General features: G+C 43.4%; 1 protein-coding gene across 1 annotated transcript in view; it reads right to left on the minus strand.

Moving 5' to 3' along the window:
* Positions 1–12,954, minus strand: part of ABCC4 (ATP binding cassette subfamily C member 4 (PEL blood group)) — a 199,853-nt gene extending 186,899 nt beyond the window's left edge. Inside the window, exon 1 of the mRNA XM_087726242.1 lies at positions 12,824–12,954. Coding sequence (XP_087582368.1) covers positions 12,824–12,900 — 77 coding nt within the window. The 5' untranslated portion in view covers positions 12,901–12,954. The remainder of the gene's footprint in view (positions 1–12,823) is intronic.
* Between the last annotated feature and the right edge of the window lie 4,632 nt (positions 12,955–17,586).

Raw genomic sequence — 17,586 nt, forward strand, 5'->3', positions numbered from 1 at the left:
TAAAACTTTTTGCCATCATTTCGGTGGGCATGGTTTGGTGAGGGGGCCATGTGACTGAGTGTGCGTGAGTGACCGCCCCCACTCAGTCACATGCCCCCCCATCTAGCCACGCCCACCGAACCAGTAGTAAAAAAAATTTGAAACCCATCCCTGGTACGTGCCCACAGAGAGGTCTCTGCATGCCATCTCTGGCACACGTGCCATAGGTTTGCCATCACGGGCCTAGACCTATGGCCCACAACCTTTTGGGTACTAGGGACCGGTTCCATGGAGAGAGGTTTTTCTGCAGACCAGAGATGGCATGGTTTCATATGCAGCATCCCATGGATAGGGCTTCACTTGTTTGTATGGCCCAATTTCTGGCATGCTGCAGCCCGGTGCCTGTCCACAGAACAGGGGCTGGTGATCCCTGCTCTAGACTAACACACAAGAAGGACAAGAGGGGCATCAGCAATCCTAGCCTATGCATATTTGATGTTACGGTTCCCCCTCTACACCTACCAGTATGAAAAAACAGTGCTGGAAACCTACACTGAAGAATCCTTAAAATTTGAGCTAAATCAAATATTTTAAAATAGCAGAAACATATGAATTGCACTTCTTTCTATTAACATTTTTATTGAGCTATTATAAAATACAAAATATAAAGTAAATAGAAAAGCAGAGGGGAAGAGAAGTGAGGAAAGATAAGAAAGAAAAAGCAGGATTGACTTCCGACTCTCTATGTTACAGTAAAAAGGCACTAACATCAAATCACAGCTTTTTGCCTTTCCATAATAGTATGAACAAGTCATTTCTATAAAGATCTATCAATCTAAAATGCAGAGTTTCACAGTTTCATTCTTCTCCGCATCAAGCACAAAGTTCAGAGTCAGTCTCCAAGCGGAAACAAAAGTACGTATGTTCTTTTCTTTAATCAAAGTGGTCAGTTTTGCCATTTCATCCAACTCCATCAACTTCTGCAATCATTTGTCCATAGCAGTGGTGGGATTCAAAAAGTTTTACTACCGGTACTGTGGGCATGGTTTGGGGGGGGGGGGCGTAACTTGATGGGTGTGGCAGGGAAAGGATACTGTAAAATCTCCATTCCCACCCACTCCAGGAAAAGGTTACTGCAAAATCCCCATTTCCGCAATCAGCTGGCACTCGGGAGGCAGATAATAGATAGGTGTGGAGCCAGTCACAGGTGGTAGTTATTGGTTCTCCAAACTACTCAAAATTTCTGCTACCGATTCTACAGAACTGGTCAGAACCTGCTGAATACCACCCCTGGTCCATAGTAGGAAACAAAGTGTCCTTCCATTTTTGTGCATACAATAGTCTTGCTGAAATGCAATACAATTGCACTTCTTTAAAATAGAACAGAAATGTGAAGTGGGATAATTTTAGTAGTTCCTTAGGGGTGCATTACAATGCATCTATCCATGGGAACAGAGGAGTATTAGTGTGCCCTAAAACCCAAATCGATACATGGAAAATAAGAACATGAGGAAAATATCTGCTTCTTTTAAATACGTAACAGTTTACTTTGCCTTTAAAGACTGCTGTTCAACTTACAAGGTAACACAACTGAATATCAAAATAAAACTGTCATAACATCATAAATCACTTCAACCAAGTTTTAGGATAAAGAGTTACTTGTGTAAGAATAAATCTGGTAAAGTTTTGCAAAAGAAGCTTTGTCCAGCCAATCCATTTCTTCCGTTTACAGAAATTATCATATCATATCAAACAAGTATTACTCATAACAATTGCCCAACACTTAAGAAAACCACAAGAGTTCAGTGACACTCATAGCAGACATGAGCAGATATAAAGGTCAAACAGTTCAAATAACTCAAGATAAAACTTAGCCTATTATATGTTGTACATGGTTTTCATGGCAGAAATTCTTCTTAAAATCTTTGTACCCACTAAAACAGCTATTTGGATACTACCTCTAAAACTCAACAACAAATAAGAATTAAATATCTTATATACTCATTTCTATTTTTAAAAACCCATAAAATATTAAGGAGTCTATGATATGTAGTTCGCCCTTCTAAACAGTCCATATATTGGGGGACAAGCAAACTTTTTTACTACCTGTTGGTATTTTCCGGAGCAAATTCAGTGAGACCCGTAGATATATAGAAAGTTTGCCTTTTGACAAAAAAAATATTTGGTTGGCATTGTCAACCATTTTTATCTGCACTTGAATTAGTTGTTTAGCACTATGATTTTCTTTCTGGTGCAGTACCACGTATATTTTCTTTACAAAATTCACTTAGTAGTCAGGTAAAACAGTAATGTTTAAAGCCCTCAAATAAGCTATAAAGGGAGCCAGCTGTGTAATTCTTGGATGAGAATTTCACAGCCCAAGGGCTGGTTCCGAGATGATTCTGCATATAGGCCCGTGAGGGCGAACCTATGGCACGGGTGCCAGAGGTGGTTCACAGAGAGGGCACGTGCACTGTCACCAGCTGCTGAAGCTCCAGAAAACAGCATGAAAATAGCCAAAAAGGCCCCCAAAACAGGCCACTTTTGGCTGTTTTCTGGGCCGTTTTCAGGCCGTTTTGGCCCATTTTGCAGGCCATTTTTAGGCTGCTTATGGCGCTCTGGTGAAAAACAAAAAAATGGCCTGAAAATGGCCTGAAGAACGGCCTGAAAACATCCTGAAAAACAGCCTAAAATGGCCCAAAGAATGGTCTAAAACAGTGTTTTTCAACCACTGTGCCGCAGCACACTAGTGTGCCGTGACATAGTGTAAGGTGTGCCGTGGGAAAAACACCCGCCTATATTGAATATAGGCACAGAGTTAAATTTTTTTAACATTTTCTAATGGTGGTGTGCCTCGTGATTTTTTTCATGAAAAAAGTGTGCCTTTGCACAAAAAAGGTTGAAAAACACTGGTCTAAAAACAGCCCAAAAAACAGCCCCCAAATCAGCCAAAATCAGCCAAAAAACAGGCATGCGCACGCCAGCCAGCTGGCCTTCGAGTTTCCGGCACTCTGGCGCACATTCATGCACGTGCGTTCCAGTTTGGGCACTTGGTGCTGAAAAGCTTTGCCATCACTGCAATAGGCCATCCTCACAGATGTGAATGGCAGGCCAGAAAGTGCTTATCGGTTGACTTTGTACTTGACCTTTCCTTCAGTGTGAATTTAAATCCATATGCAGATTGTTAAAGATGGCGTTCTTCGAATCTGTAGAAGGGCCTGGGGTTGGAGTCAGTGTTGCAAGAGGCAAGTTGTTGAGCAGACCAATAAATATGGACTTCCAAGCTATTCCACCAAAATGTCCCTTACCTTTGTTTACATCTCCAACCAGAGGTGGTATTCAGCCGGTTCAGACTGGTTTGAGTGAATTGGTAGCAGAAACTTTGAGTAGTTCAGGAACCGGTGAATACCACCTTTGGCTGGCCCTGCCCTCCCGCCCCCAGTGTTCCTTGTTCTATATTCCCTTCTTTTTTAGCCCAGTTGATTCGTGTGGCAGAGCCGATTATCATGCCCCACTGAGCTAAAACACAGCTCAGTTCACCAGTGCTGACACCGAATGAAGGCTTTGAGTGCTGCGCATGCACAAGCACGAAGCGCGCTCTCATAGAACCAGTAGGAAAACATTTGGAATCCACTGGTCTCCAACATACATTTGGAGTCCCTTACTTGTAGGGTTGTTTAGGGTTTGGCACTCATGCTCTTCCTGCTTAACATCTGTGAGAAACCTCTGAGTTAGGTCATCCATCAAGGTTCAGTCTCATCAATATGCAAAGGATGTCCAATGATATCATTTGCATATTGGTACTTCCAACAATAAGTCAACTTGCAATGGGGGAACAAAGGATTTTAGAAATGAGCCACTAGCTAAAGGGTTGGTGCCACCAAGAGAACTTTGGGTTCCTAGACCATGGTCTGTACTACCTACATAAAGAGCTTTGGGCGAGGGATGAGCTGCACATCACAAGAACTGGGGAAAATGTTTTCAGAAAACAACAGGATTATCTTGTAAGGAGGGCTTTAAACTAAAAATGAAGGGGAGGGTGACCAATCTTTAGGATCTCTGGGACAATATTAAGGGTCTTTGGGAGTTAATTCCAAGCACAAACTCAACACAACCAATGAGGTTGAGAGCGATGGCAAGGATGAAAAACCCAGTGAAAAAGTAGGCAATATAGGAAATGTACCCAAGATCAGTCATATAAGAACATAGAACATAGAATAATAGAGTTGGAAAGGACCTTCTAGTCCAGGGATGTCCAAACTTGAGAACTTTAAGACTTGTGGACTTCAACATGCTGGCTGGAGAATTCTGGGAGTTGAAGTCCACAAGTCTTATAGTTCCCAAGTTTGGACACTCCTGTTCTAGTCCAACCCTCTGCTGGAGCAGGAGACACTCTGTGCCAATTCAGATAAGTGGTGGTCCAGTCTCTTCTTGAAAGCCTGCAGTGATGGAGTATCCACACGTTCTGAAGGCAAGTGTCCCATTGGTTGATTGCTCACCTTTAAGAAATTTCTCCTTAGTTCTAGGTTGCTTCTCTCCTTGGTAAGTTTTCATCCATTGTTTCTCATCTTGCTTTTTGGTCCTTTGGAAAATAGGTTGACCTCCACTTCTTTGTAGGAGACCCTCTAATATTAGAACACTGCTGTCATGTCTCCCTTGCTCCTTCTTTTCGTTAGAGTAGACATAATCAATTCCTGGACCAGTTCTTCGAATGTTTTATCCTTTAGCCCCTCATCATTCTTGTTACTTGGGCAAAGTGAGCAGATTGGGGCATTGTTTAATACCATTTATTAAACAAGGTCATCTAGTGGGATCTCGGAAGCATGCCTTCTCTGTTATAACACCTGCCTTCTAGAACATCATTCCCCCCTGCCAAGAATTCCATTCTATAAAGGTTCTGCAAATATTTGAAAATTTGGCTGTTCTCCCAGGTATGGGCTAAATTGTTTCTGAGGCCCTGAATTATTTTATAGAGCAGTGGGTGGTTTTGTCTAGGCATACGTTCCATTTTTTTATCCAATTGTTTTTTTTTTCCTTTTAGCTATGTAATCCACTTAAGAGTTATTTGGGAGTCAGGCAGCCTTCCAAATCTAAATACATAAATTAACTTACTTACGTACTTGGTACTTACTAACTTTTGGTCTTTTAGCCTCTCCCTAAGTTTTATTTTATCGTTTTCTTTTTTTTAAAAAAAAAAATTAAACAAAATGAAGATGGATAATTCCAAGGTTTACAAAGTGGAAAGCAATAACACCTCCAAAGTAAAAAGTAAAGTTAAGAAAAACTGGGGAAAAAAAGAATTTGGAATTTCAGAGATTTGTGACAAGAAGTAAATGCACTAGACTCTACACAGCCTCACATAAAGTATCTTCTGTAATCAAAAGATGACACAAGTGAAGCGGCTTTAGTAATTTCTACTAGCCATTAATATCTTCTGTTGGATTGGGAATCAGTAGAACTTCTTTCTTTAAATGTTCCTACTAAATATGGAGGTAAAGGAGAGGCCTCTCCCTGTCTAGTCATAGTTTTGGATCCTTGTTACTAAAATTGTCTACAGACAGCTCAAACTCAATTTGTTTTAATGCACAATTAGTTAACTACAATAAAATAGATGCACTCATAATTCTGGTCTAAGAACCTAAGAATATAAGTAGGTAATGCCTTGTTATGTCAGACCCTTGGCCCAACTAGTCCAACAATAGTTGGACTACACTCCCAAACCCCAGGAGATAGGCTTAAGATACAGAAGGGTCTTGACAGACTTGAACATTGGGTACTATCTAACAAAATGAAATTCAGTGGTGAAAAAAGTAAGGTTCTACTTTTAGGCAAGAAAAGCAAAATGCACAGGTACAGTGTATGTGGTACCTCACTCAATAGTAGCAATTGTGAGAGGGATCTTGGAGTCCTAGCAGACAATCACTTAAATATGAATGAAGCAGTGTGTAGCAGCTGCCAAAAAAGACAACACAGTTCTAGGCTGCATAAACAGAGAGACAGAATCAAGATCATGTGAAGTGTTAATACCACTTTATAATGCCTTGGTAAAGCCACACTTGGAATATTGCATTCAGGTTTGGTCACCACGATGTAAAAAAGATGTGGAGACTTTAGAAGGAGTGCAGAGAAGAGCAACAAAAATGATTAGGGGATTGGAGGCTAAAACATGAAGAATGGTTGCAGGAACTGGGTATGTCTAGTTGAATGAAAAGAAGGACTAGGGGAGACATGACAGCATTGTTCCGATATCTCGAGGGCTGCCACAAAGAAGAGGGAGTCAAGCTGTTCTCCAAAACACCTGAGGGCAGGACAAGAAGCAATGAGTGGAAACTATTCAAGGAGAGAAGCAACTTAGAACTGAGGAGAAATTTCCTGACAGTTAGAACAATTAATCAATGGAACAGCTTGCCTCCAGAAGTTGTGAATGCCCCAACACTGGAAGATGTTGGATAGTCATTTGTCTGAAGTGGTATAGGGTTTCCTGCAGGGGGTGGACTAGAAGACCTCCAAAGTCCCTTCCAACTCTGTTATTCTATTCTATTCTATTCCATTCCCTTTAAATTCCTTAGCCTTAGCTTAGCTTATCCACAGGAGGATCTCCTCTTTTATTCCATGGATGTTATACTTACTGTGAAGTTGTTGATGAGAGACTTTATCATAGTCTTTTTGATCTAAGCAGATTATGTCTCCTTGCTCAACCTTAACCATACATTTATTAACACAGTCAAATACTCTAGTAGATTAGCTTGACAGGACCACCCTTAGTGGAGTCTTGTTAAGTATCCTTGAGCAAAGTCAGTGTTTTGTGTATCTAGTAATTTTATCTTGAAAAATAACCTTCATTATCATCCTGGAAAAGATGTTAATCTGACAGGCCTGCAATTTCCTAGATCTCCCTGGGAAACCTTCTTAAAAATTGAAGTTATATTGGCCACCTTCCATTCCTCCCTACAGAAACTGAATGCAGAGACAGGTTGCCTATTGAAGTTATATAGGTCGACAAATCTCAGCTTTAAGATCCTTAATAACTCTTGGGTAGATACTTTTTAAAAAAGGTTTTCAAAACCCCTTTTGAAGGAACAAATCACTGATAAACTCACATTCAATGCAGCTAGTCCTCGACTTACACCAGTCCATTTAGTGACGAAGTTACAACGCCACAGATAAAAGTGGCTTCTGACCATTTTTCACACTTACAACTGTTGCAGGTCCCCATGGTCATGTGACCAAAATTCAGACACTTGCCAATTGATTCATAGCAGTTGGTCCTCGACTTACAACAGTTCATTTAGTGACCGCTCAAAGTTACAACAGCGGTGAAAAAAAGGGACTTAGGACCATTTTTCCCAGTTACGACCTTTGCAGCATCCCCATGATCACGTCATCAAAATTCAGATGCTTGGCAACTGCTTCATATTTATGACCCTTGCTGTGTCCCAAGATTGCATGATCCCCTTTTGCAATCCTTCTGACAACCAAAATGAATGGGGAAGCTAGATTCACTTAACAACAGTGCCTGGATTCACTTAACAACAGTCAATGGGGAAGCCAGATTCACTTTACAACCAGTTACTAACTTATCAACTACAGTGATTCACTTAACAACTGTGCCAGGGAAAGGCATACAACTGGGCAAAACTCACTTAACAAATGTTTCCCTTAGCAACACAAATGTTAGCATTAATTGTGGTCGTAAGTTGAGGACTAACTGTATTAGGAAGAGCAAGCTGACAGTTCCCAAGGAGGAACTAACTCTTCTTTTTTGGAGCAGAATCTTCCATGCCCTCATAACTTGCAAGTGTTCTGCTCTGCTGAAATGAAAGGCAATGCCCGCATAACTGCAGCTGGACAGAGAGAGTGTGCACACTGCGGGTGCCCAAATAAGAGAGGGAAGGTGGTACAACAAAGCAGGAGTTCCGCACTCACTCACACAGCTTCTGACATTCAGTATATAGAGATAGACCTTGTTTAATAACTGCTCGTTCGGTGTTCAAAGTTGGACCAATCATCCAGTGACCATTGTAATCGTTACAGGGTCCCTGAAGTCATGTGATTATGACATGGGCACTCAGCAACCAGCTGGCAACTACAACATTGCAATGTCCCACAGTCATGTAATCATGATTTGCAATCTTAGCTGCTGTGTCCAGCAAGAAAAATCAATGGGAAAGCCAGGAGGAGGTCATAAATGACCAGTGGATACTGCAATTCTGCAGGATTCATTTGACCAACAATAACAACTGGGGCTGCCAGAACTGCTATCATTAAGTTAGTGCAATCAGATTGACATCGTTCTTTATTACCAATTACTTAGTGATAAAGTTCCCAGTCTCAATTACTTTTGATAAGCAAGGACTACTTGTAGTTTAAACAAACTTATTGATGCAACTAAGCTACATGAGGTTACATGGCTGGAATGGAAATGGGTAAAGGAAGGGAATAAGAGAAGAGGAAGAGGAAGAGGAAGAGGAAGAGGAAGAGAAGAGAAGAGAAGAGGGAATGGAATGGAATGGAATAAAGAATAGAATAGAATGGAATGGAATGGAATGGAATGGAATAGAATAGAATTCAATTCTTTACTGGCCAAGTGTGATCACACACACAAGGAATTTGGTGCAAAAGCTCACAAGTAATAAGTCACAGGTCATAATCATAGTTACATAGTTACATGGTTGAAGGGGATTGTATTAACTTTTAGGTATTCCACTTGGCTTCTGATGATTTTTAGATTAAAAATCTACCCGAGGTGATTTTATTTTGTTCTGGACCTACACTCAATTTGTAGGGTTTGAAGTTTCAAATTCCTCCAAGATTTCTTGGAGTTGAAAAATAAAACCTTGCGTAAGTGTAGGAAACTAAACACAGACAAATAATTACCATTCTGCAAGCATCATTCTGACTTTCAAAAATGACATACTATTTCTAAAGGGTGCTGAAATATCTCAGCATTGTATAACAAAATCAAGTAATGAATGGGCATGATTCCCAAACAAATATTAAAAACATTTATTTTTATGTCATTAACTATTAACGAGGAAACTTCTAAGTACTTAATCTATTAATTACATTCCAGCAAGACAGTGTGTTTTTAACTTTTATTTCTTGATCTAACTACATGAAGAGACAAGCAGAAATACATTAATGTTTTCTTAATTCCTATATAATAAAAAAGCAAAGTGGCCTTCTTAACTATAATTTGGATTTTCTACACTGAGAAACTGTAACTTTATTTTATCGCAAATTAATACAGCCAAATTCTTGTCTAAGTAATGCATCAGTTATATAATTTGCAAAACATTATATTTAAGTTCAAATAATAATTGAATAGTTATTCAATTAATAATAATAGGACATCCGCTTACTCTGCTGTATTTTAGCAATGAAATTTTATGCTCCTACTAAGTAGAAATTGCTACTAAGTATAATTTTGTTCCAAATAGAAATACACTTAACTAGAGTGTGAGATGGTGCAGTGCTTAATAAGAAGAAATGGCTGGTTGCAGACTGACCATAATACAGGTAGTCCTGGATTTGTTATGTGAGTTTTGTCCCATTTTACGACTTTTCTTGCCCCATTTGTTAAGTGAATCACTGTGTTAGTAACACAGTTTTTAAGTGAATCTGGCTTCCCCATTGACTTTGCTTGTAGAACCATCACAAAAGATGATCACATAGCAATAGCAATAGCAGTTAGACTTATATACCGCTTCATAGGGCTTTCAGCCCTCTCTAAGCGGTTTACAGAGTCAGCATATTGCCCCCAACAACAATCCGGGTCCTCATTTTACCCACCTCGGAAGGATGGAAGGCTGAGTCAACCCTGAGCCGCTGAGACATGACCCCCAGGACACTGCAATTGTCATAAATATGAATCAACTGTCAACATCTGACCATGGGAATGTCGCAATGGTCATAAGTGTAAAAATGGCCATAAGTCACTTTTTTCAGTGCCGTTGTAACTTTGAATGGTCACTAACTGAACTGTTCCACCCTTTTCATCCTACAACTGTACAGGTAGCCCTCACCTTAACAAACATTTGTTTAGCTACCATTCAAGGTTACAAGTGACCAGTTTTCACAGTTACAACCATGGCAGCAACCCTATAGCCGAGGGATCAAATTTGGGGCTTGCCGACTTACGACACTCGCGGTGTCCCATGGTCATGTGATCACCATCTGTAACTTCCCCAGTTGGCTTCCAACCAGCAAAGTGAAAGGGGGAAGTTAGCTTTGCTTAACAACTTCATGAGTCACTTAAGAAAGGCAGTGATTTGCTTAACAACGGTGGGCAAAAATTAGTCACAAAATGGAGTAACAACTGCCTTACTTTGCAACAGAATTTTGGGCTCAATTGCGGTTTTAAGTCGAGGGCTACCTGTGTACAATATCTATTATTATTTTTTAAATCTATTGCTATTGTCTCTGTCAAGGGTCATTTATTCTAGATCAGGGGTGTCAAACTGGATTTCTTCAAGGGCTGAATCAGCACTGTAGTTCTCCTCCACAGGCCACGGATGGGAAGACAGAATGGACACCTCTTGAGTTTAGCACTTTGCCGGCTAAAACGGGACGCGGGGGGGCCTCCCCACCACCACGGCCCATTTTCAGCTTGGACAGCCTCCTGCAGCACTTTGCCAGCCAAAACTGGGCACGGTGTGTGTGTGTCTGTGTGTGTGTAGCTATAGCGTCCTGTTTTGGCTGCCAGAGGCACCGTGGGCAGGTCCTTTGCTCTTTTCAGGCCAGCCCCGTGGGCCAGATTTAGGCACCCCGCAGGCCAGATCCAACTTGTGGGCCTGGAGTTTGACACCCCCTGTTCTAGAACAAGCAATCTCAAGCTGTGAGTTACAGGTAGTTCTTGGTTTACAACATTTCATTTTGTGACCATTCAAAGTTACATCGGCAGTATTTTAAGTGATTTATGACCGTTTTTTCATGTGACTTATAATCTTTGCAGCAATAGCAATAGCAGTTAGACTTATATACCGCTTCATAGGGCTTTCAGCCCTCTCTAAGCGGTTTACAGAGTCAGCATATCGCCCCCACAGTCTGGGTCCTCATTTCACCCACCTCGGAAGGATAGAAGGCTGAGTCAACCTTGAGCCGGTGAGATTTGAACTGCCGAACTAGCAGTCAGCTGAAGTGGCCTGCAGTACTGCACTCTACCCACTGTGCCACCTCGGCTCATGTGATCTGATCATGTAATCAGCGTTGCAACTGTTTCATATTTATGACCTTTGCTATGTCCCGGGGTCGTGCGATCCCCTTTTGCGACCTTCTGACAAGCAAAGTCAATGGGGGAGCCAGACTCACTTAACAACCGGGTTACTAACTTATCAACTGCAGTGATTTGCTTAACAACTGTGGCAAGAAAAATGGGGCAAAACTCACTTAAGAAATGTCTCGCTTAGCAACATAAATGACTTACGACCACAACTTTCTGTTGTTGAGTCATTAAGCGAGTTTTGCCCCGTGTTACGATTGTTCTCACCACAGTTGTTAACCAAATCACTGCAGCTGATCTGTTAGTAACCCAGTTGCTAAGTGAATCTAGCTTACCCATTGATTTTGCTCATCAAAAGGTAACCAAAAGGGATCCCACGACCCTGAGACACAGCCATGGTCATAAATATGAACCAGTTGCCAGGCCTCTGAATTTTGGTCACATTATCATAGAGATGCAAAGATCACAACTATGCAAAATTAGTCCTAAGTTCTCGTTGTAACTTTGAACGGTCACTAAACAAACTGCTGTAAGTCTACCTTAAGAAGTATTAAGAAGCATTAAGAAGTACAGCTAGTCCTCAACTTACAACAGTTCATTTAGTGTCCGTTCAAAGTTACAACGGCACTCAAAAAAGTGACTATGACTGTTTTTCAGTTATGACATTTCCAGCATCCCTATGAACATCTGACCAAAATTCAGATGCTTGGCAACTGGTTCATATTTATGACGGTTGCAGGGTCCCATGGTTGTGTGATCCCCTTTTGCGACCTTCTGGGGAGCAAAGTCAATGAGGAAAGCCAGGTTCACTTAACAACCATGTTACTAACTTATCCACTGCAGCGATTCACTTAACAAAGGTGGCAAGACAAGTCGTAAAATGGGGCAAAACTCACCGAACAAATGTTTCCCTTAGCAACAGAAATTCTGGGCTCAATTAAGGTCGTAAGTCAAGGACCACCCCTGTGAGAATATCCAGGGAAATACGACTTACAGGCCCCACATTTCTGAGAGGCTCAGAGATTAAAGCAAAGTCAATGGGGAAACCAGAGTCACTTCATTCGCTTACTTAACCCTTAACCACCCCGCGGAAAGAAAGAAAAGTCGTATAACACGGGGTCAAAACTCACAACCAATGTCTCACTTAACAACAGAAGTTTGGGCTCGTTCGTCCAGGACTACCTGTAGCCCAAAGGGGTAAATTATGTAAGAGGGCTTGAGTCGCCATGAGGCATTATATAATTAATAAATACATAAATAAATGGGGAGGAGGTTCGGTTTTCCCAGCCGCTCGTTTGGCCTCCGGCGCGCATTCAGACGCGCTTCTACCGCGAGTCAATCCGAGCGACGCTCTCCGAAGCCGAGCGCCGAGGCTGCCTTGCACCTGTCTCCGGGAAATTCCCATCTTTCTTTCTTTCTTTTTATCCCCCACGTGGCCGGCGGCGAAAGCACCTTCTTTGCTCCCCACTCCAACAACGCCCTTCCCTCTGAGAATAAGCCTTTCTGAGTCGCTCCAAGCCGGCTACCTACCTCATTCATTCCCGGGAAAACCCGGCTGATTCGGGAGGAAAGCTGAGGCGGGCGAGGTGAGGGAAGGGCTGGGGGGGAGATGGATGGACTCACCAGAAGAAAAGCCGCGAGCAGAAGTTGGCATCCCACGAAGGGTTCGCTTTCTCGTCCCGGGAGGGTAGCGCCTCCATCGACCCCGCCGGCAGAGAGAAGAAGAAAGAGGGGAGGAGGAACCTGCGCTGCCACGGCCGGCTAAGATTTCTTCCCCTCGGGCGGAGAAGGACGAGCGAGCGAGCAGAGCTGGAGGCGCTTCCGGGCAACCCGACACCCGGCTCACCCGCGGCGGCTGCCTCTAGAGGGAGCCGGCCGGGAGAGAGCTGGCAGCCCGCCCGCCGCCGGCGCTCAGCGTCCGCGCCTTCCTGGCTCGGCGGCAGGCGACGCGTGCGCCTGGCCCGGCTCTCCTCCGCGGAAGTCGAGCCACGCCGGGTCGGACCTGAGGCCGCCGCTTTCTTCTAATGCCAAGTCTGAAGGCTGGGGAGGAGAACCACTCGGCAGACCGTCGAGGAGCGCCCCGCAACAACGGCGACCCCCGCCTGCAACGCGCCTCGGTTCCTCGTAAACCCCCTCCTGCAGTGCGCCTCGGTTCCCCTGGCTGCGGGAAGCTCGAAGCGAAGTTTGGCCAGGGCGGGCAGGCTGACTTCCCCCCCCCTCCCCTTCTAATTCTGAAACCAAACAGAGAAGCAACCTGGAAGAAAAGGAAAACTTCCCAAAGTGAGGGCAATTAACCCGCGGAACGATTTGCCTCTTGAAGTTGTGGGTGCTACTACCACCTGGAGGCTTTAAAGAAGAGACTGGACCACCGTTTGTCTGAAATGGGATAGGGTCTCATCTGCTTGAGGGGGGGGGGTTGGACTAGAACAGTGATGGCAAACCATTTAGACAAGGAGTGCCCATACTGCGCATGCATGCCCAAACTGAAATATGTGCGGGCGCACGAACATGTGCCTATGCAGGCATGCATGCATGCACGGACATGCACGCATACGCAGTAGAGACCCGAAGGCCAGCTGGGAGGCACACCGGGCAGCGTGACAAGATTTCTTTTGTGAGCTTCTGTTTTGTCATTTGCAGGGAAATAGAAGCTCCCAAAAGGAATGCCACGGAGATCTGACCTGGAGCGACAACGCACAGTGCCAGCAGAGAGGGCTCTGCGTGCCACCTCTGGCAAGTGTGCCATAGGTTTGCAGTCATGGAACTAGAAGAACTCCAAGGTCCCTTCTAGCTCTATTTTGATTCTGATTGATTGATTGATGAGCACCTGAGCCCTCCCCCATTAGTTCAGAGAAGTGGCACCATTGCTGCAAAGGATTCGCCATCCATTCCAGGGACAGCTTGGCTTATTTGAAATTGTTTTCACATCACCTGAATGATCTTCCTTGAGAGAGGGGGGGGGGAGAGAGAGAGAGATGGGGAGAGATGGGATTACAGCCAATGTGGCACAGTGGTTATAATGCAGTACTGCGGGCTAATTCTGCCCAATGCCAGGAGTTCGATCCTCACAGGCTCATGCTTTGACTCAGCCTTCCATCCCTCCGAGGTCAGTAAAATGAGGACCCAAATTGTTGGGGAAAATATACTGACTCTGTAAACTGCTTAGAGAGCGCTGTAAAGCACTGTGAAGTGGTATGCAAGTCTAAGTGCTATTGCCATTAAAGTTGTCTTACGAAGCTGGATTCAGGGAGGAAGAAGGGAAGAAGACATTACAGTCTCAGGAAACACCGCTCCCTCAGTGAGGTGTTGACTGCCTCCCAGATCCAGCTGACTCCCTCACCACAGCTCAGGAGACACACAAGCCAGTATCTCCTCTCCATCCCAGTCCATCCACAGGACAGAAGGAGTCCTACATAACCTGGCAAGCCTTTGCCTCTGTCTCTACCACTGACCTCATGAACCAGAAGTGTCAAAGCTATTGGCAGAGTGTAACACAAAAGGTGACACACACACATACACAAACACACGAAAGCAAACGGTAACCCTAAGCCAGATAGACGCGGACACCCTGCTGATGCAGCAACAACAGCAGCACAGAATGTTCTCCATAAGTTCTAGCTGCCCTTGTTGAGTGTTTAAGTTACACTCACGGCCTTTTGCTGTTCTCAAGAAAACAAGTGGTCCAAGAGAGCCTCCCAGGGAATGGGACAACTTCCTACAGCCAGCTCGCCGCAGGACAATTGAACAATTCTATTTAATTATTTAAAATCAATATTATTCAAATTTTTGAGCCATTCACATTTCATCCTGTCCCTCCTTTGACGTCCTTTCTTTCATGATTCTGTTCCACCCTTCCTTTGATATTAGTGTAACCCTTGTCCCATGGTGTTTTCATAGACCCCACGGGTCTCTCTATATTTAGCAATTCTGGGATTACGTCTTCGAAGTCTTATAGACAAAGCTGCTCAGATGCCAGGTACAAGACACAAGACTTGCCAGGTGAGCCTAGGGCAGGATTAAATGGCAAATCAGCGTTAGACAAATAGGTGCACAGATCTAATAAGAGAGCTGTTCCCATGTATTCTAGGAGTTAAGCCTGTGAATAGATGTGACTTCTCAAATGAGAGACATCCTGTTTGCTCGTACTTACCCTTCTGTTGATCAGCAGGCAGAATTTTGCCGCCCTATAAAAGGGGACGCGGTGGCTCAGTGGCTAAGATGCTGAGCTTGTTGGTCAGAAAGGTCGGCAGTTCGAATCCCTAGTGCTGTGTAACGGAGTGAGCTCCCCTTACTTGTTCTGCCAAACTAGCAGTTCGAAACCATTGCAAGTAGAAAAAAGAGGAACCACCTTTGGTGGGAAGATAACAGCGCTCTGTGTGCCTTCGGTGTTTAGTCATGCCAGCCACATGACCATGGAGATGTCTTTGGACAGCGCTGACTCTTCGGCTTTGAAACGGAGATGATGTCCCCTAGAGTCAGGAACGACTAGCACATATGTGTGTGGGGAACCTTTACCTTTATAAATGGGGTGGTTTCAATGCTCTCGACTTTAGTAGACCCTCTTGCACAAAACCAGCGGTTCTCAGCCTTGACAGCTTGAAGATGTGTGGATTTCAACTCTCAAAGTGGCTGAGGAATTCTGGGAATTGAAGTCCATACATCTCCAAGTTGCCTAGGTTGGGAAACATTGAACTAAATGAAATGCATGCATACTCCTTCATCACTAACTTCGATAAAATACTAAACTGAGCAGGGCATGCTAACATAAAGACAAGGCACAGGATGGTTCTTCTGAGCCCCACCCAGAAATGGATAGAACTCAGAACAATGACCCTCATCCCTTTGGAGCAGCAAAGCTTCATTTTCTCTGAGATGCCAGGAGGCTTGGTCCAGATAATTGGCAAACTTTTCCCTCTGGAAAGGTCTCCTTCATCCTTTGATTCCATTAGAATTGTGGCTTAATGCTAATATTGCATGTTAGTTCATTAGCAGAGGCAGGAGAAGCAGTTTGGCTGCAGAGAAAGAGAACGTCACATAGAAAGTGGCACTATAATAAAAAAAAGTAAGATGATTAGATAGGCACCTTGCTTCCCATTCTCTCAAGTCTCCAATGTCTTTAACAGGTCCCAGCAGCTATGCAATAATGTTGAAGCCAGGGTTGACCCGAGCAGTCAACCATATAATGGAATGGAATGGAATGGAATGGAATGGAATGGAATGGAATAGGAACAGGAATGGGAACAGACCAGACCAGACCAGACTACAATACAATGCAATAGAATAGAATAGAATAGAATAGAATAGAATAGAATCAGAAATAAAAATTTATTGTCACTTTGAATGTATACTAATCAGCATACATTAAAATAAAATTTTGTTGCATTCAGCTCTTAAAAAGATAACTATTATACTATACATATACATATACTGTACACCAGTGGTGGGTTTCAAAAAATTTTTAAAACCTCTTCTGTAGATGTGGCCTGCTTTGTGGCAGTGGCTTGCCAGCCATGTGACCAGGTGGGAGTGGCTTGCCAGACATGTGGCTGGGTGGGCGTGGCCAACTTGTAAAATGTGGTGAAACTCACTTAACAACGCTCTTGCTTAGCAACCAAAATGTTGGCTCGGAAACTAGCATTTGAAGCATGCAAGTCTTAAAGCTGTCAAGTTACAAGGCCCTTGCACCCCTAACCCTTTAGAACAAAGAACCCCAGGGGTGTTCAAACATGACAGCTTTAAGACTTGTAGACTCCCAGAATTCCTCCTCTCACTCTTCATCTTGATGATGTGCAGACAGGCGGGGGAGGGAGCTGGAACCGGTTCTAAACGGCACTGTAGATTTGTGGAACCTCTTCTATAGAAGAGGTTAGAACTGGCAGGAACCCACCCCTGATATATACATACACACATATACATGACACAAAGAAACATCACAGTCTAGTTAAAATACACATGGCGAGAAAAAGCAATCTTGCGAGATTACAAGAGAGATGGCATAAGGAACAAAACTGTTAGAGAATCTAGTAGTCCTGCTACAGATACTTTGAAACCTCCTCCCAGAGGGAAGCAACAAAAACAGACTGTGAAGTGGGTGTGTGGGATCTCTAACAATGCTTTGAGCTATAAGGACGTAGCACTTATAAGCAGTATCCTGAATAACGGGAAGTGACCTTCTTATAATCTTCTCGGCTGTCCTTACCACTCTCTGTATGGACTTTCTATCTGAGGCACTGCTGCCACCAAACCAAACAGTGATGCAGTTTGTTAAAATGCTCTCAATTGTGCCTCTGTAAAAAGTGGTCAGGACAGAAGGAGAAAAATGTGATCTCATCCAACACAGGAAATGCAAATGCTGGTTTGCATGGTTCACTAAAAATTGAAAGTAA

This window comes from Thamnophis sirtalis, unplaced genomic scaffold (assembly GCF_051295495.1).
Source record: "Thamnophis sirtalis isolate CommonGarterSnake01/CBP01778 unplaced genomic scaffold, rThaSir2_p1.2 scaffold_12, whole genome shotgun sequence".
Taxonomy (NCBI): Eukaryota; Metazoa; Chordata; class Lepidosauria; order Squamata; family Natricidae; genus Thamnophis; species Thamnophis sirtalis.